The sequence below is a fragment of the Oncorhynchus keta genome, chromosome 8 (assembly GCF_023373465.1).
Source record: "Oncorhynchus keta strain PuntledgeMale-10-30-2019 chromosome 8, Oket_V2, whole genome shotgun sequence".
Lineage (NCBI taxonomy): Eukaryota > Metazoa > Chordata > Actinopteri > Salmoniformes > Salmonidae > Oncorhynchus > Oncorhynchus keta.
In genome coordinates, this window is record NC_068428.1 from 2,785,838 (window position 1) to 2,811,999 (window position 26,162).

General features: G+C 47.2%; 1 protein-coding gene across 1 annotated transcript in view; it reads right to left on the bottom strand.

The window, feature by feature from the left end:
• Positions 1-137: 137 nt before the first annotated feature.
• The window catches only part of LOC118386567 (AT-rich interactive domain-containing protein 1B-like), a 111,289-nt gene continuing 85,264 nt past the window's right edge, over positions 138-26,162 (bottom strand). The window contains 16 exon segments of the mRNA XM_052523361.1: positions 138-3,899; positions 4,738-4,868; positions 5,370-6,174; positions 9,212-9,305; positions 9,410-9,526; positions 9,791-9,947; positions 10,396-10,571; positions 10,721-10,829; positions 10,832-10,858; positions 15,395-15,608; positions 15,917-16,126; positions 16,706-16,870; positions 18,382-18,503; positions 18,743-18,909; positions 22,156-22,659; positions 23,031-23,400. Coding sequence (XP_052379321.1) covers positions 2,136-3,899; positions 4,738-4,868; positions 5,370-6,174; positions 9,212-9,305; positions 9,410-9,526; positions 9,791-9,947; positions 10,396-10,571; positions 10,721-10,829; positions 10,832-10,858; positions 15,395-15,608; positions 15,917-16,126; positions 16,706-16,870; positions 18,382-18,503; positions 18,743-18,909; positions 22,156-22,659; positions 23,031-23,400 — 5,132 coding nt within the window. The 3' untranslated portion in view covers positions 138-2,135.

Here is a 26,162-nt window from a genome sequence, read left to right on the forward strand (position 1 = left end):
AGCGACTTAGTCATGAATGGTTGTGATACTTTGTAGAGGAGATTCTTGGACAATGGAAGTGAATAAAAACGTTTGGCCATATTCATTCTGCCACGATTCTCCAGTTTACAATCTCTGGACAAAAGAGCCAAACACCCTTCACAGTGCTCAACCAGATTTCATGTACATTTATTCTTAACATGTGGAACATATAGTATAAACATTTTACTGAAAACAATGTTCATCAAATGTTAACTGTCAATCGGACATGATTTTTTAAAAACAATTCAATTCCAGAATACAGTTCTGCCCATTGTGATCTATTTGTTAGCTGACTGTACAATCTAAATAAGTGTCAAAGCTAGTCAGACTGAAATCATCCCTATATAGACCTGTCAGTCAGTCAACATAATTCTTTTAAATACATAATGACTGACCTCCAGTTGAAGAGTCACCAAATATCCATTATTCAAATACAAAGTAATCATAACATCCATTATAATGATCAACTACCATCACTTCTCTATACCAAATAGGGCTGTCTGAATATACAACTTCTATATACAAATGGGCTTTTATATATATATATATATATAAAAAGAAAAAATAAGACTGAGGGAAGTACTGCACGTGGGTTTGAGAGTTTACCTGTCTGTTGCTATGGTTACCAGGAAGCAAGTCAGTTGAACAGGGTGACTCATGTCTCCCTCATATACTGTTATTGTAATATTATGCAATGCTTATTTCATAATCTCCCCCAAACAAGCCAACTAAGGCCTAATTACAATCTGATCAAGCGATAGCCGACACCCGTATAGCTCATGTTTTAGCGGTGACGGAGGTGGAACTGTGTCCGTGCTGTCAAATTGGTGAGCAGCTGCTCTTGTGGTTATTGTCACGAAGCCACACCCATCGAATTGAAAATCATTCAAATGAAATAATGAGGAATTCTCTCACATTCCAGTGTTCAAACTTGTAAACAAGGCTGCGTGGGATTTTTCTTAATGCGACTCCATGCAGCCAATGGCAATGTTCACTTTACGTATAATGCCAGGAGCCGCTTGTAGATTTTTATTTTACCAGGTAAGTAGACTGAGAACAAATTCTCATTTACAGCAACGAGCTGGGGAAAAGTTACAGGTGAGAGGGGGGATGAGCCAATTGGAAGCTGGGGATGATTTGAGGGCCAGATTGAGAATTTAGCCAGGACACCAGCGTTAACACCCCTACTCTTACGATAAGTGCCAGGGGATCTTTAGTGACCACAGAACCCCTTTAACATCACACCCTACACAGGGCCAGCACCCCCGCACCTCTCTGATTCAGAGGGGTTGGGTTAAATGCGGAAGAGACATTTCAGTTGTACAACTGACTAGGTATCCCCCTTTCCAATCACTGGAAATTGTTTTTTAGACCAGAGGAAAGGGTGCCCCCTACTGGTCCTCCAGCAGCATCTCGTCTCCCATCCAGGGACCAACCCTGCTTAGCTTCAGTGGGATGCAGGGTGGAATCCTGCTGATTTGACAGCTCTAACGCAGTTCCACCATCAAACTATCAGCTATGCGGATGTCGGCTAAAGTGATTCTGATTGAGTCAGGCCCTTAATCCTTTTGCACAATATACTTTCTCCCCCCCAGAACAGGATACATGATGATCTGTATATTCAGAGTTAAGTCAGTGTTTTTTTTCCTTTACATTAATACATAAGAGGTCTATCTACAACATGATTCACAATTTAAATAAGTCTGCTTCTTCCTACAGAAAACCACCATCAGAAAGATCCCACACAGACAAACAGCCACAGATAATTACCAAACATTTTTTTAAGAGCAAGAGACCCCAAAACTAAAGTACGTTCTCTATCATCGGGTGCCAACTTTGGTTAAAACAAAAAGAACCGACAAATAAAAATAATAGATAAAAATGTAAAATACAAAGTATTAAATATTTGTATTAAAATTATTTAAAAATCCCAAATGAAGGTTGCGAATGGGGCATAGGAGCTATATATATTCTATATATTTATTTGTATGTAAAAACTTTTTTGTTTTATTTAAATAAAAATATTATACCACGGACACCCATGTTCGTGTTCACTGTAGCTTGGCTGTCAGACCAAGCACCCCCCCCTCCCTCTGTGTCTTTGCCTGTGGCTGTCACGAGGAGCGTCCAATCTTAAACAGTACTTCACACATGATGGCCGCCACGGCAGAGCTCAGCACAGAGGACAGAGAGCTATCCAGTAGCCTGCTCTCGTAGAGAACAAACTCTGGCCGGTTCTCCTTCACCTTGGCCATGGCCAGCAGAGCCTTGGCGGCCCTGCACATCATGTTAACGCTGGGGGGATCGGGGTGGGGGACTGGTGCTGGGTGTAACAGGCTGTGGGGTCCCTGCTGGTGCTGGGCCATGGCCACGCAGTCCTCCAGGAAGCCGATGAGTGTTCCCACGCTGCCCTTCTGCAGAGCGATGGCACGCGCCGCCGTCGGGTCCCCCTGTGCCAGGTTAGAGAGCACAGCCACCGCCATCTCCCGGCAAACCTGGGACTTCCGCTCACCCACGTGGCGCACCAGGGTGGCGTAGAGCTTCTCCTGGCGGCTGAACGGCGGCGTGGCCAGCAAGAGGTCCACGTTGTTGTCCTGGATGCTCAGCTTGCACAGGCACTCCAGCACCAATCTCTGGGGGGTGAGGGAGGAGGAGCAGCCCGCCGTGGTGAAGGGGTCCTGGGCCTCGGCAGAGGGACACACCATCCAGTGGAGCAGCCCGTCCAGGACGGGCAGACAGATGCTCTCTGGGTAGAGGGACAGGTCTAGTTGACCTGAGATGTTAGCCAGGGTGACCAGAGTGTTCTCCCTGAGGGCTGACAAACAGTCCCACCACCACTCGTCCTTGCTGCAGGCCCGGCCCTGCTCCTCCTCTCTCTGGTAGCTGGGGGGTGTCCTCCTCCTCTGGGGGTGCAGGTGATGCAGAAGGACCAGCCGCCCCAGGATCAGCACCAGGCCTGGGTGGCGGGACATGTCGTTGTCATTCCCTGGGATGAAGGAGAGGCCGCGGACGATGTTAGAGACGCAGACACAGCGGCGGGCCAGGGCGTCCTGCCAGGGTTCGGCCGTGGAGAGGGGCGCCTCGTCCCAGCAGCGAGGCTCGTCCTCCAGCAGGGTCAAGATAGGGCTTTGGGTCTGCGCCCCTCCTACAAAGGAGAACGCCCCAGTAAGATCGTTCCTCTCTGACAGAGACTGAGAGCCTGGTCGGGCACTCAGCATATCGTCCACAGTGGCTGTCTCAGTCATGGTCTTCTCTACAACGGCCCCTTCTTCCACCTTCCTCTCTTCTGTATGCTTGCTGTCCGTCTCTTCGCTGCGTTTCTCGAAGTGTGTCTGAATGTGGGCCGTGGAGTCCCCCCCTCCAGCCTTCCAGTGCAGCAGGCCGGAGTTGAAGCCCCTGGGCAGGCTGAGTCCCTGGCGCTCCTCCACCTGGTCCTCCTCCGCACTCTTCTCCTCCACCTTGACAGGCAGCTTGTCGTACTTACTGGCCTGTTTGGGCCTCGGCTCTGGGGGCCCCTCGGGCTGGGGAGGCTCAGACTGCTCCGTGGTTGCCCCCACCTCAGATTCTTCCCCTTCTACCTTCTCCTCTTTCACAGTCACCTCAACAGGCTCCTCCGGCTTTTTGTCTGGGACCGCCTCCTCTGTGCTGCCGTTGGCTGTGGGCTTCTCTATCTCCGCCTCTTCTAGCCTGTTATCCCTCTGCTCTTCGCGTAATTGGCTGCCGAGCTCTGGAACGGTAGGCTCTTCCTCCTGGTCTGCGATTGGTCCTAGCAGCGTTCTCTGTCCCTCTGTGCCCACCTCATACTCATCCAGGATCCCAAAGATGGAGATCAGGCACCGGCGGAAGTACTCCACGATCAGCTCCAGGAAGCCAGGCAACTGGGATAACACAGGGAACAACATATTAGTTGGGTGCATTCTGAAATTACTGTGTGAAAGACCATAGACAATAGCTTAATAATTTGTCCTTCATCCAGTCATGGTCAAATCAAATTATATTTGTCACATACGCCGAATATAACTATAAGTGTAGACCTTACCGTGAAATGCTTACTTCCAAGCCCTTAACCAAAAGTGCAGTTCAAGAAATGGAGTTAAGAAAATATTTGCGAAATAAACTGAAGTAAAAAATCAAATAAAAAGTAACACAAAATAGCAATAACGAGGCGTTATACAGGGGGTACCTGGTACCGAGTCAATGTGCGGGGGGTGCAGGTTGTCAAATATCCACACCACTTAGAATGAAGCCATGGTGTGGGCTTGTATTCGACATGGTATAGTTTAGATATCGGAGGGAATATCATTGGTTTAGTCCCGTCTCGTGGATAATGGATATCATTGGTTTAGTCCCGTCTCGTGGATAATGGATATCATTGGTTTAGTCCCGTCTCGTGGATAATGGATATCATTGGTTTAGTCCCGTCTCGTGGATAATGGATATCATTGGTTTAGTCCCGTCTCGTGGATAATGGATATCATTGGTTTAGTCCCGTCTCGTGGATAATGGATATCATTGGTTTAGTCCCGTCTCGTGGATAATGGATATCATTGGTTTAGTCCCGTCTCGTGGATAATGGATATCATTGGTTTAGTCCCGTCTCGTGGATAATGGATATCATTGGTTTAGTCCCGTCTCGTGGATAATGGATATCATTGGTTTAGTCCCGTCTCGTGGATAATGGATATCATTGGACATTGGATATGGTTTGTGTCTCACCTGTGCGAGGGTGAAGGAGGACACAGTGTTGTCGTCATACAGCAGGATGTTGATGGTGTCCAGGGCCCACGTGCTCTCCGCCAGCAAACCTGACTTAAGGGACATCATCACACGCCACGCCTCCGGAGTTCCTGTGGGTAAGAGGTCAAAGTACAGAGGTCGGAGGGGAGCGACCTATATTAGAGCTTGGGACTATAAAAGAAACATAAATCAACACCGACCATACCGATCACTTATCACAGGCATTTTGCTAATATCGTTCATTATGATAAGTACCCTATACTAGAGAAATGTCAACTATAAATTAATTAAGTTTGCTAATATGGGTGATAGTTAATGAGACAATTGACGGCTTACAACAGTCAAACCAGTCGTAGTAGTTTAAAGGATGAAAAAAAACCATGGTGCAGATTGTTATAAATATATAGTTTTATTAATCGTTATTGAATCAATTTAGGCAATTTATCACGATATGTATTTTTGTCCATATCGCCCAGCTTTGCCCTACATAGTGCAATACTTTTGACCAGGACCCATAAAGCTGTGGTGAAAAGTAGAGCATCATAAAGGGAATAAGGTGCTATTTGGGAAGCAGCCATTATGAATTTAGTTAGTATGCTTCATTCTCCTACCGGTCTCCTTGGAGGTAAGTCTGCGTCGGGCCTTGAGTTTGGGCAGGGTGGCCTCCACTGACCCCACGGGGAAGCTGATATCTCTGTGGAGAGGTAGAATGCCCTGCCCTGACATCCCTCCGCCGAGTGAGCCTGGCATGGATCCGGGCATCCCTGCCTTCTTCAGAGATGCCATGTAGGGGCCCCCATTGTTGGGGGACAGGGGTCCGGATCCCCCCATGGGCCGGTGGAAGGGCGAGGGGCTGGGGGCTCTAGAGATGTGGTTGGCCATGGCGGGGTTGGATTGGTAGGAGGAGGTGGGCTGTCTGGATGCCATTGGGGGCATGGAGGAGGCAGAGGAGGAGTGGGGTGGATACGGGGGCTGGTGCTGGCCTGGAGGTCCGGGGGGCCACTGCCCATCTGGGGAGTTCCTTCCCTCTGGGTCATCCCCCGGGCCCCGTCCCAAACCAGGGTAAGGGGGCCCCTGGCCCAGTTGGCCACGGTAAGGCCCGGGGTAGCCCATGTCTGTCCTGGGGTGCCACATGTTAAGCTGTGGGCCCTCTGCAGAGGCTCCGGAAGAAGCAGGGGGCCCACCACTCATCATGGCGTGTTGCTGTGGCCCCTGAGTGGCCCCCATGCGGTCTCGGCTGTAGGGGTAAGGGTACTGGCCCTGCATGGGCCTGCGCTCTGGCCCCATGTAATTCCCTCCGTACTGGCTGTACATGCCTGGCTGCTGTCCTCCGTACTGCATGCCGTAGGCCTCACCCTCATGGCGCTTAGCAGGGGGACCGTACATAACCTCTGGTCCTACTGGCCTCTTATAGCCCTGAGAGGGAACACGGAACATTACACGTTAGATACTGTAGTCAGTGCATTGCAAAAATGATAGCCTCTCATTTGTAGGCGTACCTCACTCAAACACACACAGACACTACCGTTCAAAAATTTGGGGTCACTTAGAAATGTCCTTGTTTTTGAAAAAAAAAAATATATATATTATATATATGCTATCCATTAAAATAACATCAAATTGATCAGAAATACAGTGTAAACATTGTTAATGTTGTAAATTAATATTGTAACATGGATACTGGACAGCATTCCAGAGTCGCCTCTTCGCTGTTGACATTGAGACTGGTGTTTTGCGGGTACTATTTCATTAAGCTGCCAGTTGAGGACTTGTGAGGCGTTTGTTTCTCAAACTAGATACTCTAATGTACCCTCAGTTGTGCCCCAGGGCCTCCCACTCCTTTTTCTATTCTGGTTAGAGCCAGAAGGTTCTGTGAAGGGAGTAGTAAACAGCGGTGTACAAGATCTTCAGTTTCTTGGCAATTTCTCACATGGAATAGCATTCATTTCTCAAAACAAGAATAGTTTCAGAAGAAAGTTATTTGTTTCTGGCCATTTCGAGCCTGTAATCGAACCCACAAATGCTGATGCTCAACTAGTCTAAAAAAGTCCAGTTTTATTGCTTCTTTAATCAGCAGTTTTCAGCTGTACTAACATAATTACAAAAGGTTTTCTAATGATCAATTCGACTTTTAAAAAGATAAACTTGGATTAGCTAACGCAACGTGCCATTGGAACACAGGAGTGATGGTTGCTGGTAATGGGCCTCTGTACGTCTATGTAGATATTCAATTTCCAGCTCCAATAGTCATTTACAACATTAACAATTCTACACTGTATTTCTGATCAATTTGAGGTTATTTTAAAGGACAGAAAAATAGCTTTTCTTTCAAAAACAAGGACATTTCTAAGTGACCCCAAACTTTTGAACGGTCGTGTATATATAAATTCACAGCAGAGAGAAATCGGGAGAAAATAGACTTTTTGGATCTTACAATTCACAAAAATAAAGACAACAGGTTGGAGTATACCATCTTCCACAAGCCACAGAGTAGGAATACACTTTTACCCCCAGACAGTAACCACCCGGTCTACGCGGAACATACCGGCAAAGCTAACGATTATGCGCACCAGGTTCCTGACAAGTGGGTATGTTAAGAGTGTCATTGAACAGGCCTATAACCCGTGCTAAGAGAGACTCAACGCCTACTCACTGGCACTAACAGAAACCAGGACAAAACGCTTGTGTTTTCCCCCACAGAGTACAGCCCAAATCCATTATATTGAAACAAGTACAGCCCAAATCCATTATATTGAAACAATGCAACATCCTCAAAATCGAGGAGAAGTCACAACATTACCCGCTCACATGTTTTCCCCTGCTGTGCGCGCAATCTAGCCGACTCCGTTACGCACAGCATGCAGCTACCCAAGAAGCGTGACACTTGGCTCCCGGGCTCGCCCAATGGCAATTACAAGTGTGGCCACTGTGTACAATGTGACAGCACGAGCAATACCATCTTTTTTTTTATTGTAGCACCACAAATATCATATACATGCTGAAACGTGTCAGCGGGGCTGCTTATATTGGTCAAACTAAACAAGCATAGCAACTTTGCGTCGTAGAACATAAGGCTGCTATTTGTAATAAAAACATGGACTATGCCATTGCGCAACACTACATGGAAGCCTCATCTTCCTCCCTACACTTTATAGCTATAGAACACTTATACTTTTCACTCATAGGAGGGGATATCGCATGTAAACAAACAGAGGCTGTAACGTAACAAAATGTGGAAAAAGGGGAAGGGGTCTGAATACTTTCCGAATACACTGTATTCACACACACAGATACACCCCTTCAATTTAGTGGATTTGGCTATTTCAGCCACAGCCATTGCTGACAGGTGTATAAAATCGAGTACACAGCCATGCAATCTCCATAGACAAACATTGGCAGTAGAATAGACTTACTGAAGAGCTCAGTGACTTTCAATGTGGCACTGTCATAGGATGCCATCTTTCCAACAAGTCAGTCCGTCAAATTTCTGCCCTGATAGGGCTGCTATTGTGAAGTCGAAACATCTAGCGCAACCACGGCTCAGTCGGGAAGTTGTGGGCCACACAAGCTCACAGAACGGGACCGGAGAGTGCTGAAGTACATCTGTCTTCGGTTGTAACACTCACTACAGAGTTCCAAACTGCCTCTGGAAGCAATGTCAACGTAATAACTTTTACCTCGGGAGCTTCATGAAATGGATTTCGATGGCCGAGCAGCCGCACGCACACACAAGCCTAAGATCACTAGCAACAAGACATGTCAGGGGTGAAAGATTTCATTTCTTCCCGGTACGGGACATCTTTGTGTGCACGTGCGTTCCCCAAAAACATTTATGGGCATATTTAACAGGCCTGGCCCTGGACGTTCTGCCGCCCTAGGCGAGACAAAAAAACCTCCTATCCCCGTTAAACTAGAATGGTGTGCAGCAGGGGTTGGCAATAGGTTTGGCCTTGTGGCAATTTTTTTCTCAGCTAATAGTTGGCAGAACATAACTCCATTCCCTATTCATAGGCAAATGCATCTGGTTAGTAGGTTATAGAAATCAGTTCAATGTCAATAACATATCCTAATATATTCAATCTGATTACACTGATAAAATCAGCAATGTCTCTATTATTATTTTTTTTAAAAGTAAGCTTCCTGGCTATTCATCTGTTGCTGGACCCAACAACTGAAGTGCTTTCCTGAAACCTGCCTGGGTTTAAACATCTGTTTTCAGAAAGTGAAAAGCGCAATTTCTTTGGTCTCCGACAATAACAACAATAAACCGGTACGGACCTTACTTTTCCCCCTGCATGATGTGCTGACCATTTCTTAGCAGACTGCTAATCGAGTTGAGTTTAAACTCCACTTTGCATCGAAACGGCTAAGTTAGTCTATTTTCCCAGGTCACTTCCAATAGATTCAGTAGCTTAAGCACAATGCCCTCTAGGAACGGGAGGCTGGGACTGACCTGTTGCTGTGGATACATTCCAGGCTGGTGAGAGCCGTAGGGCATGGGGCCGTGAGGGTATTGCTGCTGCCCGTAACTCTCATGTCCATGTGGTCTGTGGTGGAGGAGGATGACACCAGTTAGAACACAGATAGATGGGGACAAAGGGCGTGTTTCTGCTAAACTGATGATCATCATTAGCCTAGACGGACGTCTTACCTCTGCTGAGGGTATCTGTTGGCAGAGTACATGCTGGGGTCACCGCTGGAAGGTCCCATATTGTTCTGACCCCCAGGGGGAGCCATACCCCCCTCTGGACCCATCACATGGTCTGGTCTGGAAGGTAGGAGGAAACAATTATTTGGGGCATTTATAGAACTCTCTGATCAATGTCTCTGACTGAAACGTCGTGCAATGTTTATGACTTGTGATTTACAATTAATAATATATTTTTTATAATAGAGTGCCGTGCCTCAACTTTTGATCCAGCATTCGATTTGAAGGTGGCACCTCTACTCCGGTTGTTTGAGCACGAAACACCCCTTTTCCTACAGGTATAACACCCAGCGATGCATCTACTATGGTTAGCAGAATACACACCTTCTGTCGTAGCCAGGCCCGTAGGGGTACTGTGGCCGCGGGCCGGGGCCCATGCCCATCCCTGGCATGGCTCCTGAGGGAGGACCACGGGGGTACATATCCTGCACGGCACCGCTGGGCATCTGACCTGGTCCATAGGACTCACTGCCCCCTGGCCCTGTGGAGGGAGAATAGACATGGTATTGTATATACTGTATGTAGAGTACGTGTCAACACTAAGTCAGCACCCTTTCACCAGGTCAAATTCCTTGGTACGTGTAAATGCACTTTGCAAATATAGGCGATTCAGATGTCATCAGCAATCATGTCAAGCGTTATCCAAGGCAAGGGTGTGTAGTACATCAGTTGACCACTGGGTGGCAACATAGTCTAAGGAAACAATCATCCCTTCAGAGCGTTTTTTTTTTTACATCGGATCTGATGGCCTAACCAAAAACAAGGACGAAAAAGACATTTAAAAAGTACCAGACCATATCCTATTCAGACAATAGGTGTATTATGTAGATTTTCATCTAATTCACAGTGCACACAAGCAATGGGGATAATACCAGTGTATGACTGCACTGTGTTATGCTACGTGTTTTAAGATCGCCTGGTCCACTCACCTTTCTGGGGCCCTCCATAGAGGTCCTTGTTGGCGTCGTACTGCATTCTCATGGAGGGGTCTGAACTACCGCCACTCTGCTGATAGGGGGCGCCAGAGGGCATAGGCCCTCGCTTGTGGAAGGCAGGGTCACTGATCTCTGAGAAGGGATCCTGGACACGGATACCACCACTGTTCCTGAGGCAGACACATACAGGAGGGGTGAGGAGGACAAGAAAGGATGATACAAAGGGTATCCATGTGTGTATACAGGAAGACTAAGTCACACACAGAAACACGGACATCCCTACAACACACTGAGTGGCCCCCCGGGCCCTGGCCTCTACCTGTTTCCTGGCTGTGGGGTCATGTGTCCGTGGGGTGTGGTGGCTGGGGTGGGGCGCTTCATACCCTCTGGCATCTCACTCATGGAGCTGCTGCCTGTAGACTGGGGGTATGGGGGCCCTGTAGGGAGCCGGAGTTGGCTGGGGGGAAAATGAGCAACGGCAGTCAAAATTGAAAAAAATAAATAAATAGAGTTCTGGTAAACGTAACAGCCGGCTAATGGAGTAAGATACTGAACACTTTTTGTATTTAAGAAATATTGACTGAATTATACAACAAACATGGGGGCCCTACAGGGAGGCTGAGGGAAAAGACACAGCCATACAGCATATTATTTAGCATTTTATTTTTATTTAACCAGGCAAGTCTTTTAAGAACAAATACTTATTTACAATGACGGCCTAGGAACAGTGGGTTAACTGCCTTGTTTAGGGGCAGAACGACAGATCTTTTTTTTTTTTTTTTACCTTGTCAGCTCAGGGGATTCGATCTAACAACCTTTCGGTTACTGGCTCAACGCTCTAACCACTAGGCTACCTGCTGCCCCATATAGAGACATGTACAGTGGGTATAGAAAGTCACCACCCCCTTTCAAAATGTTCACCTTTTGTTGCCTTTTCCCCTTCATTTACACACAGTAACCCACAATATCCAAGTGGAAAAATATACATTTAAAAAAGGTACTTTCAAATTATCTACGAGATAAAGTTGCGGAAAGGCACAAGTCAGGGGATGGATATAAAAAGATTGTGTCTATCCCTCTGAGCACAGGTAAGACCATTATTAAGAAGTGTAAGGGGTATGGCACCACCCAGAACCTGCATAGATCAGGCCCTCCCTCCCTTGGCTAAGAAACCAATGGCGACTTTGAAGGAGCTTGTGACCACGATATCACAAGCGCTCCACAAATATGGCCTCTAACCACTTCCCCCAAAAAAGCCACGTCTCGTTTGAACTTTGCCGAAAAGCACATTGTAGATTCCGAGACCAAGTGACAAAAGTTTCTGTGGCCACATGAGACCAATTTGACTTCTTGGCCTGAACGCAAAACTATATGTTTGGCGAAAACCCAATACATCTTTCCACCCAAAGAACACCACGCCTACGGTAAAGAACACCACGCCTACGGTAAAGAACACCACGCCTACGGTAAAGAACACCACGCCTACGGTAAAGAACACCACGCCTACGGTAAAGAACACCACGCCTACGGCAAAGAACACCACGCATACGGCAAAGAACACCACGCATACGGTAAAGAACACCACGCATACGGTAAAGAACACCACGCCTACGGTAAAGAACACCACGCCTACGGCAAAGAACACCAGGCATACGGTAAAGAACACCACGCATACGGTAAAGAACACCACGCCTACGGTAAAGAACACCACGCCTACGGTAAAGAACACCACGCCTACGGTAAAGAACACCACGCCTACGGCAAAGAACACCACGCATACGGTAAAGAACACCACGCATACGGTAAAGAACACCACGCCTACGGTAAAGAACACCACGCCTACGGTAAAGAACACCACGCCTACGGCAAAGAACACCACGCATACGGTAAAGAACACCACGCATACGGTAAAGAACACCACGCCTACGGTAAAGAACACCACGCCTACGGCAAAGAACACCAGGCCTACGGTAAAGAACACCACGCATACGGTAAAGAACACCACGCATACGGTAAAGAACACCAGGCCTACGGTAAAGAACACCACGCCTACGGTAAAGAACACCACGCATACGGCAAAGAACACCACGCATACGGCAAAGAACACCAGGCATACGGCAAAGAACACCAGGCCTACGGTAAAGAACACCAGGCCTACGGTAAAGAACACCAGGCCTACGGCAAAGAACACCACGCCTACGGCAAAGACCACCACGCCTACGGCAAAGACCACCACGCCTACGGTAAAGACCACCACGCCTACGGCAAAGACCACCACGCCTACGGTAAAGACCACCACGCCTACGGTAAAGAACACCACGCCTACGGCAAAGAACACCACGCCTACGGCAAAGACCACCACGCCTTCAGTAAAGAACACCACGCCTTCAGTAAAGAACACCACGCCTTCAGTAAAGAACATCACGCCTACAGTAAAGAACACCACGCCTACAGTAAAGAACACCACGCCTACAGTAAAGAACACCACGCCTTCAGTAAAGAACACCACGCCTTCAGTAAAGAACACCACGCCTTCAGTAAAGAACACCACGCCTACAGTAAAGAACACCACGCCTACAGTAAAGAACACCACGCCTACAGTAAAGAACACCACGCCTACAGTAAAGAACACCACGCCTACAGTAAAGAACACCACGCCTACAGTAAAGCACGGCAGTGGCAGCATCCTGTTGTGGGGGTGTTTCTCTTCAGCAGGGACTGGAGCGCTTGTCAGGATAGAAGGGTAAATGGACAGTGCAAAATACAGACAGATTCTTGAGGAGAACCTGCAGCCCTCTGCCAGGAAGTTGAAAATGGGGCGATGGCTCACGTTTCCACATGACAATGACGCAAAGTACACCGCCAAAGCAACCGTACGGTGGCTGAAGGACAAGAAGGTGAATGCTTGAACAATTTTGCAAGGAAGAATGGGCAAATAAAGCACAGTCTAGGTGTGCAAAGTTAGTAGAGACGTATTCAGAGACTCATGGCTGTAACTGAAGCAAAAGGTGGTTCTACCAAGTATTAACTCAGGGGGGTGTTCACTTATCCAAATACGGTTTTTATTTTTAATATATTTTAAAAAAAAAGTAAAATAAAAAAATGTATCTTGAACATTGTGGGTTACTGTGTGTAAATAAAATTAAACGGTCGGATTTGATGTGTTTTCAACAAAAGGTGAACATTTTCAAAGGGGGGTGACTTTCTATACCCACTGTATGTACAGTATAAGTAAGCCTCGTCAGAACCAGAACGCCCCAGAGGGAAAGAGCCCATCTTCTGTTTGTGTAGCATGAGGCAGCTTGTACAAGGACACCCCCTGGACAAAACACAAGTCTAGAGGTAGAGATATGCATCTGAATCTGTGTTGTATATATGGAATTTGGGAAAGAAAGATGCTTCGAACTCAATATCTGAGAAGAACAACATTGTACGAGATAAATATGAGTACTTAAAATGTAAAAAAAGATATGATACATGTACAATACAGCACTGGTACCTCTCTGATTCAGGCTAGATGGATCCTCAAGCCGGCTCTGCTATGTATGACGACTGCTTAGTCTAGCAATAACGTCGGCTTCCCAAAAAGTAGTGCACCATATAGGGAATAGGGTGCCATTTGGGATGCATGCAATTAATTCAGAATTTTACATTCTGGCATCTCCTTATATCAAAATGACTGTTCTCATTAACGATACAAGACCAGAATAAAAGAAACCTGACAATTTACATTTATTTTTTTATTTTTTAAACAATTCAAGAAATTATTAAAAACCCTGTCTGTAATAATATGAGGCAGAGAGAGAGAGGCAGAGAGAATTGGCTGGTCAGGTCAATGTGTTTGTAAATGAGAAGTGTTTCAAAAGTAAACAATGAAGTGGTTCAGCCATACGCCATCGCTCTCCCCCTCTCTCTCTGAGCGTGTGAACCCACATGACCCCACCATAATCAGGCGGGGAGAGAGCGAGAACAAGGGAGAGAGAGACAAAGAGAGAGAGAAAAAAAATGCTGCCTCACTGGTCCATCTGTCTGTGGGAAACTAGGTCAGACGGAGGTCACTGTTGTTTATATCCCAGACAGCCACACCACACTCCTCCCTCCCCTATTCATCTTCTCTAGGGGGCAGGGATATTCCCCCGCTGCTTGACAGCTCTACCACCCCCCCCACTTCCTCACACGGTCTTAGCTGTGTGCCCCCCCTTCGCTCTCCCTCTGACATCAACCATCTCGCCTGAGGGGGGAATCCTACAGCTGGCTGTCTGACAGCTCTCCCCCCTCCCTCCCTCCCTCCCTCTCGCAGTTTGACACAATCACCTGTCAGACAGAAATAGACCCACGTGCTGGGAGGGCGCAGGGAGGGAGTAGCCAGCCCAGGGAGAATGGAGATGGATTAAATGGAGGGCCAGATGACTGAGCAGAGGATGTGCTTAGTTTAGACACACCGTACGGGGCTGCCTGTGGATGTATGCATATTCCCCTGTTCATGCCTGTGTATGATGACTATGGACGGGTGTACATATTTGTCAACCACAGCAGCAGGTAGCTTATCACTCTCACCTACACACACAGCATTCGCACCTTGGACGTACAAGCAGGTGTTACACACAATGACTTGTTGTAAATGTAACTCACCACATGTGGGACATAGCATAGATGAATGCGTTATTACAGGTCAGTATTGTACTGCATGGACAGGTTGGTTGCTTAGCAACAACAAAAACCGGATACGCGCGCAACTATGGGGCAAAACAGATGGGGTTGGCTGTTTTAAACTATATTTCGTCTCCAAATGTTAATTGAAAATATAAATACATTTGCACCATGAGCATTTGTTGGCTCTCAGTGACGTGGCTACAGTTCCTCGTAAAGTAAGCCTTGTCCGAGCCGGCACGACCCAGAGGGCATGAGCCTACCTCCTGGACAACGCCCACCGCTTTACTGATTCAAACAGAATTACAACACACGATATACATCTCTCCATCGCTCTACTCACCTGGTGAGGGCGGCTGGATCCTAGCCTGGTGCGCCTGGGCCTGTTTCTTGGTTTCTCCCGGAATCTCCAGCGGCGGCTCCTCTCCCCGCTCCACTTTACACTCGAAGGCAAACAGGTAATGGATGTACTGCTTCTTCAGAGAGCTGGCGGAGCTGCTGGACGTGCCCACGTTGAGGTGGGTAGACAGCTCCCTCCACTTCTTACTCTTGTTCACCTGTAGAGGGAAGGGGGGGGGGACGGCATGGTCAACAGGAGACTGAGCAACCAGAGTTGGGTATGAAAGCGTATATGATCTGGTAGCACTAGGATAGATGGGCGACATCGGCCGTAAATAGCGATCGGTGACGTAAGGGGCTGTCTGATGGAAATACGAATTTGAGGTGTAGATGCAGCACACCTCCTGCTTAAAGTCTCCAGCCTATCGTTCCTGTGATCAACCAGCATTTTCCCCACTAACGGTTCAGATTGGGGGAGGGGAAGCTGATCCTAGATCTGTACCTAGAGGAAGCCACTTAGACTCACCATAGCCAGGCCTCCTATCTCCCGGACAGACAGATAGAGGCGGCATAGGTCCAGGGGCTTCTTGCCCACGGCAGGCAGCATGGGTACGGGCGTGCCCCTCTCCTCCATGAAGGCCAGGTAGCGGTCCACCCACATCCTTCTCTCGGGCTCCCCGCCCATCTCATACAGGATGCGGATCTTCTCATTGGTCATGGTGGCCGGGCTGGGCTTCTAAAGGGGTGGGGCATATAGTAGAGGTGGGGAGGTCAGTCAGGGCTACCACTGTTGTCATTGGTTATGGACGCTTTCATACAGACTGATGTGATCAACATCCAGGTTTACATGATTAAGACTTTGTGGTTGTTGTATATTCCATTCAAACCCAGTTGAATGGCAGCTATACAGCCAGGTAAGTCCCACGGCTGGCAAACAGTAACGGAGCATGTGTCACATCTACCCCCATGTGACACAGGTCCACTCACAGGATTGGAGAACTTTCTCATTAACACAATCAATCATCCGAACAATAATAGGCAATACAAACTCGAGAGTTTCATGTGACGAGAGAAGCATTTGAGATATTGTGGGGCAGCAGGACTGCCAGGTAACCAGCACCGTATGGGAAAGAGGTAGGAGGAAAGAGAGTGTTAGAAGGGAATCCTTTGTCCAGCTCCAATTGCACGCATGTCTTAATAAGAAAGTCTCGGTCACAAATAACGACAACACAATCACATTTCAGGCGTCAAAAAACAAAGACACACAAAATTACATTTTGAGTAAAAGCTGAGTAAAAGTGCTTGAGGCACTTACAGGGCTGGTGGGGGTCTTTGGCCAGGCCCCAGCGACAGCAAGGTGGCTGCTAATGATATCTCTGCTGTCCTGCGCCCCATGACAAGAGGACAGACTAGCAGGGCTGGGGGACAGGGGACATGGGGTGGGGGGCTGGGACATACACTGAGAGGAGCTGTAGCGGTCCTGCGACGGGGAATAGACGGAAACAAAAACATAAACACACGCACGCCGCACGCACACGTGATGAGAGAGATTTCAGTCGGACTTTCATACACTTTCTCGCAAAAACAGAGTCAAACAATCATGCAAAACCTTTCCTCAAAGGCATCCTGTGAGTGAGCACTCAGCGGTCTGCAGCCAACGCGTACGCGTGTGTAACTACCCTACGGAGAAACCCCACAGAGAAACCCGAGCCAGTATGCAACCTTTTGCCTGCCTCGCTCGCTCTTTCTCTGCCCCCCTTTCTCTCCCCGATGGCCCTTCTCTCAGTCACACCTGGAGTCTTTCAGGCAGGTTTGACTGGCTTCAATATATCCCAACACAATTGGAAAATCACACGGTGGAAACTAGGAGCCATACAGACGGGTTTGAGCAGCAGCATTCTAGGGCAGGCAGCCAAACAGAAGCAGGCGAGGAGCTTTAGCACCAAAGGCCACAGCCGTTATTACTAGTACTCTTATGTTCTCACGAGTTGAAACATGAAGCCATGCTCGCTACTGCTGCGGTCTTTGCCCTGACGGCAGAAACGCACAAAGCCAGGCAAATATAGGAGGAGTGATCATTAACTAGACCTGAGACAGAACAGAAATAACAGAAGTTCCTCACAGACGAGTTGGGCTGACAGACCTCTTTCAGTTGTTTGTGATCAAGAGGCTTTTCTCACCAGCCGGTAATGAGGTGAACAGACTCAAATGAACGCGGGAAGGAGAAGAAAAAAAAAAAAAGATGTTCACATTCACACAACTATGTCTGGAACTAAGAGGAGGAGTACAAATACCAAACTAAACCAGAGAGAGGGGAATTTGAAACAAGGGAGGGAGGGGGTGAAACGAGAGAGAGAGAGAGAGAGAGAGAGAGAGAGAGAGAGAGAGAGAGAGAGAGAGAGAGAGAGAGAGAAAAAAACAGGAAAACCCCAAAAGAAGCTCTGACAAGAGAAATGGGAGCCCGTGAGAGAGAGCATTGTGAACAGTAACAAGTTCTTTGCAGTTGACTGGAGACAGGTTATTTTGGTATGCCTGTCTGTCAGACATCCAAAATCAGTCAAAAAAAGACACTCACTCACACAGTCATGAGTGGGGTAATAATGATGAACAAGATGCTGAAAAGAGAGAGCATGAAAAGCCTTTTTTAATACAAAATGGCACCGCTATAAAGCAGTATTTATTTTGGCATCCACTCTCCCTGTAGGCACAGAAGAAGACTATGATAGAGATGGAGAAAGCGAACCGATGTCGGTGCTTCTTCCTTTAGAAAATCCTCACAACGACTCAAGAATGTTTTTCTCAATTCTCTGTGTTCCTTTTTGTCTGCTGCCTCGTTAGATGCGGTGTTTGCTGCGCTTTGCCACAGTCAGTTTCCTCATCCAAACACATGCATTATTAGGACATGCTTTCAGAGGTACTGGCAGGAAACGAGTACATGTAAAAGGAACGGAGAGGAAAAGCGGATGCTTCTGTTAGAGCGATAGCTGGTACCTTGGGTTTAGGTGGTGGTTCGACGGCAGGGGCAGGAGTGTTTTCCTCCCTGTGCTGCTCTGGAGGCCTCCGTTTGGGGTCAGGGGGACCTACCATCCCCTCTCCTCCCATCTGCATGGGCCCTGTGGCGACGGGAAAGGGGGTTAAGGCTCTTGTTCACTGTTATACTGGAGCTCGTCTGTCTGGTATACATGTAAAAAGACGTTGGACAGCTCGTTAGCGAGTTTCGACCCAGATCTGTCTGTTTGTGTTTTATAGCCAACTCCTATGGCCATGAATGATCATATGAGTTGGCTATACAACACAAACAGATCTGGGAACACGCTATAAGTTAGCTGCCTTGTCAGAATGCATGGCATACCTGAGGGTGGGGGTGCGTTGTAGAGCGGATGGGGCCCCTGTGGGGTCATCCTTCCAGAGGTGTTAGCCCCTGGCTGCTGGCTGTAGAGGCCTCCAGGGCTGGGGCCCACACCTCCGGGGCCCATGGGGTTCATGCCAGGGTGGTGCGGCATGGGGGTCATTCCCTGCCTGAAAACCAGAGCAAGAGTTTGGATTAGTCATTTACCATCACCTTAATACAGAACATCATTACCAAAGGCATTATATTCATACAGTACACTCAACTATCAGTGGAGGCTAGTGAGCGGAGGACAGCTCACAGTTTTGGCTGGAATGCAATGAACGGAACCGTCCGAAACCATATTCATTCCGGTTCAGCCATTACTAGGAGTCGGTCCTCCGGTTTAAAGTGCCACCAGTCTCCGCTGTTATACAGTACATTCAAGTCGAACTGACGGACAGATGGAAGTATTGGTAGATTGAGGGATTTTAGTTGTGAGCAAGAGACAATATGAATAGTGCATGTCGGTAATGAAAAGCAGCCCGGCAGCAGCTTTTCTCAACGCCACAAAGAAAACGCGCTGTTAAAACAGAAGAAGGAGAGCGAACATTTACAACACTAAATCCTGGGGGGGGAATAATATGCACATCTAAAGGCTGGGGAGCAGTGAGAAGAAACCCCCTGTGTTCACTGCTCCCACCCACCGGCAGGCTCCCTGTGCGCCACACAGAGGGTGCATCCTAATAATGTTTCCTTCCCCCCAAAGTGTGCACTCGTTCACTTCCCTTCACCGATTCAAAGGGAAATGACCGGTATAAGAAATATATAGTGGAAACTCCTTCTAGCTCATGCCTACACAAATCCAATGCTTTTAGATTTGTGGGAAGTAGTGAATGAGTGCACACTTCAGGAGAAAATAAAGATTAATGGGAAGTACTCAAACACAGCACACACGCCTCGATTCCTCCCTCTTCATTTCCCTTAGAGGGGAAATTAAATGAGTAACATCCCCGACCTCTATTGGAGTAACACGTCCATACCCAACCAGTACCAGGGTCCAAAGGGTGTCATTTGTGATACAACCATTGTCTTCTCCCACCCCCGTACCAACATTCATTCCTCTCCCAATCCACTGATGCTAATAATGAGACCATCTCCATTACCAATTAAATCAATTCTAAACTAATGGAGCTAACAATCCAACCAATGCTACAGGGGATTGGATTTACCTTCCCTCTCTCACTCTGTCTGACAGAAATGTTCCCTCAAATTTTGGGGGCCACTGAACAAATGTCATGTCTGTGCAACTTCCATCACGTGTTTACTGTGAACACTGAGGCTGTACCCGCTTTAAGTTACAATTTCAGACAGTGGTCAAGTAGGCTATTGTGGCTATTTGATAATAATGTAGGCCTACCATGTAGAAAATGCATCCCTAATGTAGAAAATGCATCCCATAATATGTTAACATGGAAATAGCTGTTCTATTGTTCAGCCTACAGTACCAGCCAATGAGTGGTGTTCAATGTAGGCCAACATTCCATGAGACTAAGAAAAGAAAACATGCAGAGCTTGACATTAACTCGTTTATCCACTTGTCCTTCAGACAAGGAGTTTGACTGAACATGTTGTGTTGTTTGGTGCAAGAAACCACATGACCATGAATTATTACAGAGAATCAGAAAATGATCCTGCCCTCTGCCTATTGGCTACTTAGCTTATTCAAGCCTGTCTAAAATACAACACTGCCCTTTAAAAACAAAAAAAGCTCTTTACCTGACTGGCTTTTCAAAGACGTCTAGAAATGTACACGTTTTGTGTTCTCGTAGAAAGCTATGACTCCCCCATTTCTGACTACAAATGATCTATAACTAGGCTAATAACTCACTAACTAACATCTATTATTGAGAAGAGAATTGGATTGGATTCAGCGTTTGTGTACCATGTCTTCTAGAGGTCTGAACCAAGAGTTTGATATCAGACCATTTCTTTCATGAACATGTCACTTTGATTCGTCTTGCCTTCCAGGTCACCTACTTTGTAATTTTGCAAATATATATTATGTTCTGGAACCATTACATGCACCCATCTCGTTGTTATTTAATTATTAGAGATATACATATGTTTCTTGCACTCACCATGCGTCATGTACGCAATGGTCATGTGAGGTGAAATGTGTATATTTTGGGATGTGAACCCTCAGTGTGTTTGACCTGATGAAGATCCGGTTCGGATGGAAACGTTGAATTGGTGAATTGGGAGCTTTAACAGTGTGCGGGGTCCTTCTTGTTCTATACAGATCCATACAGTGCCTTGCGAAAGTATTCGGCCCCCTTGAACTTTGCGACCTTTTGCCACATTTCGGGCTTCAAACATAAAGATATAAAACTGTATTTTTTTGTGAAGAATCAACAACAAGTGGGACACAATCATGAAGTGGAACGACATTTATTGGATATTTCAAACTTTTTTAACAAATCAAAAACTGAAAAATTGGGCGTGCAAAATTATTCAGCCCCCTTAAGTTAAAATGTTTGAAGCCTGAAATGTGGCAAAAGGTCGCAAAGTTCAAGGGGGCCGAATACTTTCGCAAGGCACTGTGTATGGCAATGGTCTATTTACATACAGGCCTACCGTAGCTCTGATTGGTTATGCCGCACCGGTTAGTGTGTAGAGTACGGGCTGAGTGGTGCCTGTCAATGCAATAGAATCCTACTCCGATGCATTCTGCCTACAAGAAAATCTCTTACATAGTTTAGTTTTACATATTAAGTCTTGCATAGTTCCTTTTGTTTCAGAAGGTTGTATTGAAAGTGGCTAATATTGCGTTGATTCTATCGCAATTCCCACAGTAACGGGAAACGTTGATAGTTAACTAAGGGGGAAAAGTTCAATCTCATGCCTCTCTGCATGGGCTGATATTTCTTCTGTGCGACAGTCCTGGGGGAGCTGCGCGCCCCACACACGCGCGCAGCTTAGAGGGAGCACTGGCAGTCTCGCTAATAATATATCCAATCCTTTTGCTTTGCCCATGTTTTATTTCAATCAAGTTATGAATTTCTAATCAGCATTGTTCCCTTTTGACTTTGCAGGGTCATAATATTGCTTGGCCTTTTTCTCTGATTTGTCAAGGGATTTCTTTGACGGTGCAAATAATGTACTGTACACATCCGCTGGTCTCTGACGAAGCCATGCAGTAGCAGGTGAGAAAACATGCCCGTGTTTACTGGCCACAGTGGCCAGGTTAGTCTCACAACCTTGAAGAGTGGGACTCCTGTGCAGCAGAGCCTCAGTGGAGCCCAGGGTTAGTCTGTCTGAGTGAGCGGGGGGGGAAGTGTCTCCAGTGCAGCCCAGGGTTAGGTTAGTGATGTGACCAGTGGACAGCAGCATGCAGAGTCTGTATTACAGACTGCAGCCGTGACACTGACACCTACCCGTACTGCTCAGCCTGCTGCATCATGGGATGGATATGGCTCTTTGCACTGCTGACCTGGGGGTGGTAGGAAGGAGAGCGGGGAGGGTGATGGGGTCGGGGATGGGGGTGTGGGGAGGTTTGGGGGTGAGGGTGGGGCTGATGATGGGGGTGGGTGGAGGGAGAGTGATGGGGTTGAGGGTGGGGTCGAGGATGTGGGTGGTGTCGAGGATGAGGGCTGTCTTGGGGGTGAGGATAGGGGTGTGGGGAGGTTTGGGGCTGATAATGGGGATGGGGTTGAGGGTGAGGATGGTGGCTGTGTTGGGGATGAGGTTGTGGGCTGTGTTGGGGATGAGGTTGGGGGCTGTGTTGGGGATGGGGGGAGGTTTGGGGGTGATAATGGGGATGGGGTTGAGGGTGAGGGTGTGGGGAGGTTTGTGGGTGGGGATGGGGGGAGGGAGAGAGGGGAGGACGGACCCCAGGCCAAGACTGGCTGGGGTAGGCAGGGGAGCGCGCGTAGGGAGGCCTGGAGTGAGGGACGGAAGGAGAAGTCTTTGGTTTCCAAACTCACACAGAGACATGAGGAAAGTCTGTAGCGTTCTTTAGTACACACCTCATAACCTTAGTGTGTGAAAGATGGGTGGATGCGGGGTGTGGAGGAGTGAATGTGAACATGAGGAACTTAAGTGTCAGTATAGCCCTTGGTTGCATCCCAAATGGCACAATATCCCCAATATCCCCTATGGCACTGGTAAAATGCACTACATTTTACCAGAGTCATATGGGCCCTGGTAAAAAAGGGGGGGGGAAAAATAGGGGATAGTATGTAATTTGGGACGCGCCCTATTAGCATGTATAACCCTTCTGTGGCCCTCCCTGGCCCCTGTCCTGACTCACCGGCCCTGGGCAGATGGGTTGGAACCAGCGTTTGGACCCTGCATGGCGTTGGGGCCGGGGCCTGCCTCGTGGCCCGCCTTACGGTTAACGTTGGGCAGGGGCGGTCTCATGCCCTGACCCTGTCCGGCAGGCTGCGGCATGCTGGGAGAGGTGGGGGCCATGGTGTTGGTGGTGGCACAGGGGTAGGGGCGCCCGGTGGCCCCTGGACCCAAGCCTCGCCCAGCGGGCATGGAGCCACAGGGCTGTCCGGGGCCCTGGCCATGCATGGGGCTGCTGGCGTTCATGCCCAAACTGTTGCTCATGCCAGGGCCGGGGCCGCTGTAGTTGGCACTGGGAGCCCCGCCGTAGTTCGGGGGCCTGGGGTAGTTACCTAGAGACAGAGAAATACAGTACCTCATCAGGAATGAGAATAATCAGCTTGATTCAGACACTTCATTCTTCTATCTATGTTAAGACTTTCAAAAGCAGGGGCCCTGGTCAAAAGTAGTGCACTACATAGGGAATAGGATGCTATTTGGGATGCAAGCAATGTGATGTGAACAGAGCATTGCCTCATGTTCCTCTGTGCCACTGGATGTTCTCCACTCCAGCCAGACCTTTCACAATCTGTTATAGTGTATTTCACAAGAGTGGGGGGGACACACACAGAGATGCTTTTGTCATGTGAGACTTCCAAAAAGACTCTCGGCCGTGGCGTTGGAGGGAGAGCTGCCATTTTGGCTCTTCCTGGAGTTATTCTAGGTCTGCCCCTATAACGAGCTCTGTTCAAAGGCAGAGGAGGATGAGAGAAAGAGACGTAGAGAGGGAGGGGATGTGAGGAGGAAAGAGGGATAGAAGAGAGAAGAACGGAAGAGGGGGGTGAGAGGATAGGAGTGGGGAAGTGTAGGCCTAAGTCCTGGCAGCCAGACAAACTGTTGAGCATGAAAAGGCCTGCAGTGTCGCAGTTCTTGACACACTCAAACCGCCTGGTACCTAAATCTTTGTCTTCACCCTCTGAATGGAGCACACACACAATCCATGTCTCAATTGTCTCAAGGCTTAAAAATCCTTCTTTAACCTGTCTCCTGCCCTTCATCTACACTGATTGAAGTGGATTTAACACGTGACATCAATAAGGGATCATAGCTTTCCCCTGGTCAGTCTATGATTTGTACACTCAGTGTATATGGAAATGATCTGGCAGCGACAGCTCCTCTGTAGAGTCATGTTATACCCAGAATCCTCCTGGGGAATAGAGGGTGTGACCAGTGATGTTTTTAACCCTGGATTGCTGATGCTATGTATTTATTTTATTTATTTATTTCACCTTTATTTAACCAGGTAGGCAAGTTGAGAACAAGTTGTCATTTACAATTGCGACCTGGCCAAGATAAAGCAAAGCAGTTCGACAGATACAACGACACAGAGTTACACATGGAGTAAAACAAACATACAGTCAATAATACAGTATAAACAAGTCTATATACAATGTGAGCAAATGAGGTGAGATAAGGGAGGTAGTAAAGGCAAAAAAAGGCCATGGTGGCGAAATAAATACAATATAGCAAGTAAAACACTGGAATGGTAGATTTGCAATGGAAGAATGTGCAAAGTAGAAATAAAAGTAATGGGGTTCAAAGGAGCAAAATAAATAAATAAATTAAATACAGTAGGGAAAGAGGTAGTTGTTTGGGCTAAATTATAGGTGGGCTATGTACAGGTGCAGTAATCTGTAAGATGCTCTGACAGTTGGTGCTTAAAGCTAGTGAGGGAGATAAGTGTTTCCAGATTCAAAGATTTTTGTAGTTCGTTCCAGTCATTGGCAGCAGAGAACTGGAAGGAGAGGCGGCCAAAGAAAGAATTGGTTTTGGGGGTGACTAGAGAGATATACCTGCTGGAGCGTGTGCTACAGGTGGGAGATGCTATGGTGACCAGCGAGCTGAGATAAGGGGGGACTTTACCTAGCAGGGTCTTGTAGATGACATGGAGCCAGTGGGTTTGGCGACGAGTATGAAGCGAGGGCCAGCCAACGAGAGCGTACAGGTCGCAATGGTGGGTAGTATATGGGGCTTTGGTGACAAAACGGATTGCACTGTGATAGACTGCATCCAATTTGTTGAGTAGGGTATTGGAGGCTATTTTGTATGTATGTATTGGTCAATGAGAGGCTGTGAAACCACTGGTCGGCCATATTGGCACTCCCCAGAAGGTGCAGTCCGCCATAGGAATTCTACAGTATTTCAAGGACAAAATGACATGTATTTAAGTCGTTTTTGTTGTAGTGGGGAAAATAACATGACTTAAAAAATGTTTTTATAGCTCAGACATAATTTAGAAGTATGCATTAAGGTGTCTGTAATATAATACATGTTGTAAAAGCTAAATGTAGACATTAATAAATGCATTCTATATATTCCTAAATCTTTTTTTCAGTCATTCTAGTGTGTGAATATTCTATCTATAATATTAGACATATATATATTTAGACAATACTACCGCACTGTTGGAGTTAGGAACACAAGCATTTCGCTACACCCACAATAGCGTCTGCTAAATATGTGTATGTGACCGATTTAATTAGATTTATACACTGAACAAAAACGTAAATGCAACATTCAATAATTTTAAAGATTTTAACGAGTTCCAGTTTTTTCACCATTCCTGCCGTCAGCATGCCAATTACACACTCCCTCTAAACTTGAGACATCTGTGGCATTGCGTTGTGTGACAAAACTGCACATTTTAGAGTGGCCTTTTGTTGTCCCCAGCACGAGTTGTGCCTGTATAATTATCAAGCTGTTTAATCAGCTTCTTGATATGCCACACCTGTCAGGTGGATGGATTATCTTGGCAAATGAGAAACGCTCACTATAACAGGGATGTAAACAAATTTGAGAGAAATAAGCTTTTTTTTCGTTGTGTATTTGCACAGTTCTGGGATCTTTAACGTCAACACTTTACATGTTTATATTGCGTTTATATTTTTGTCCACTGTATACATCTTTGGGTGTGACATGGATCAGAGACTAGGTAAACCCCCCTCCACCTCCCTGAGTGTCCAAGGAAACAGTCTATGGAGTCACAAATAGAACCCTATTCCCTATATGATACACTACTTTTGACCAGCGCCCACAGGGATCTGCTACTGCTCAG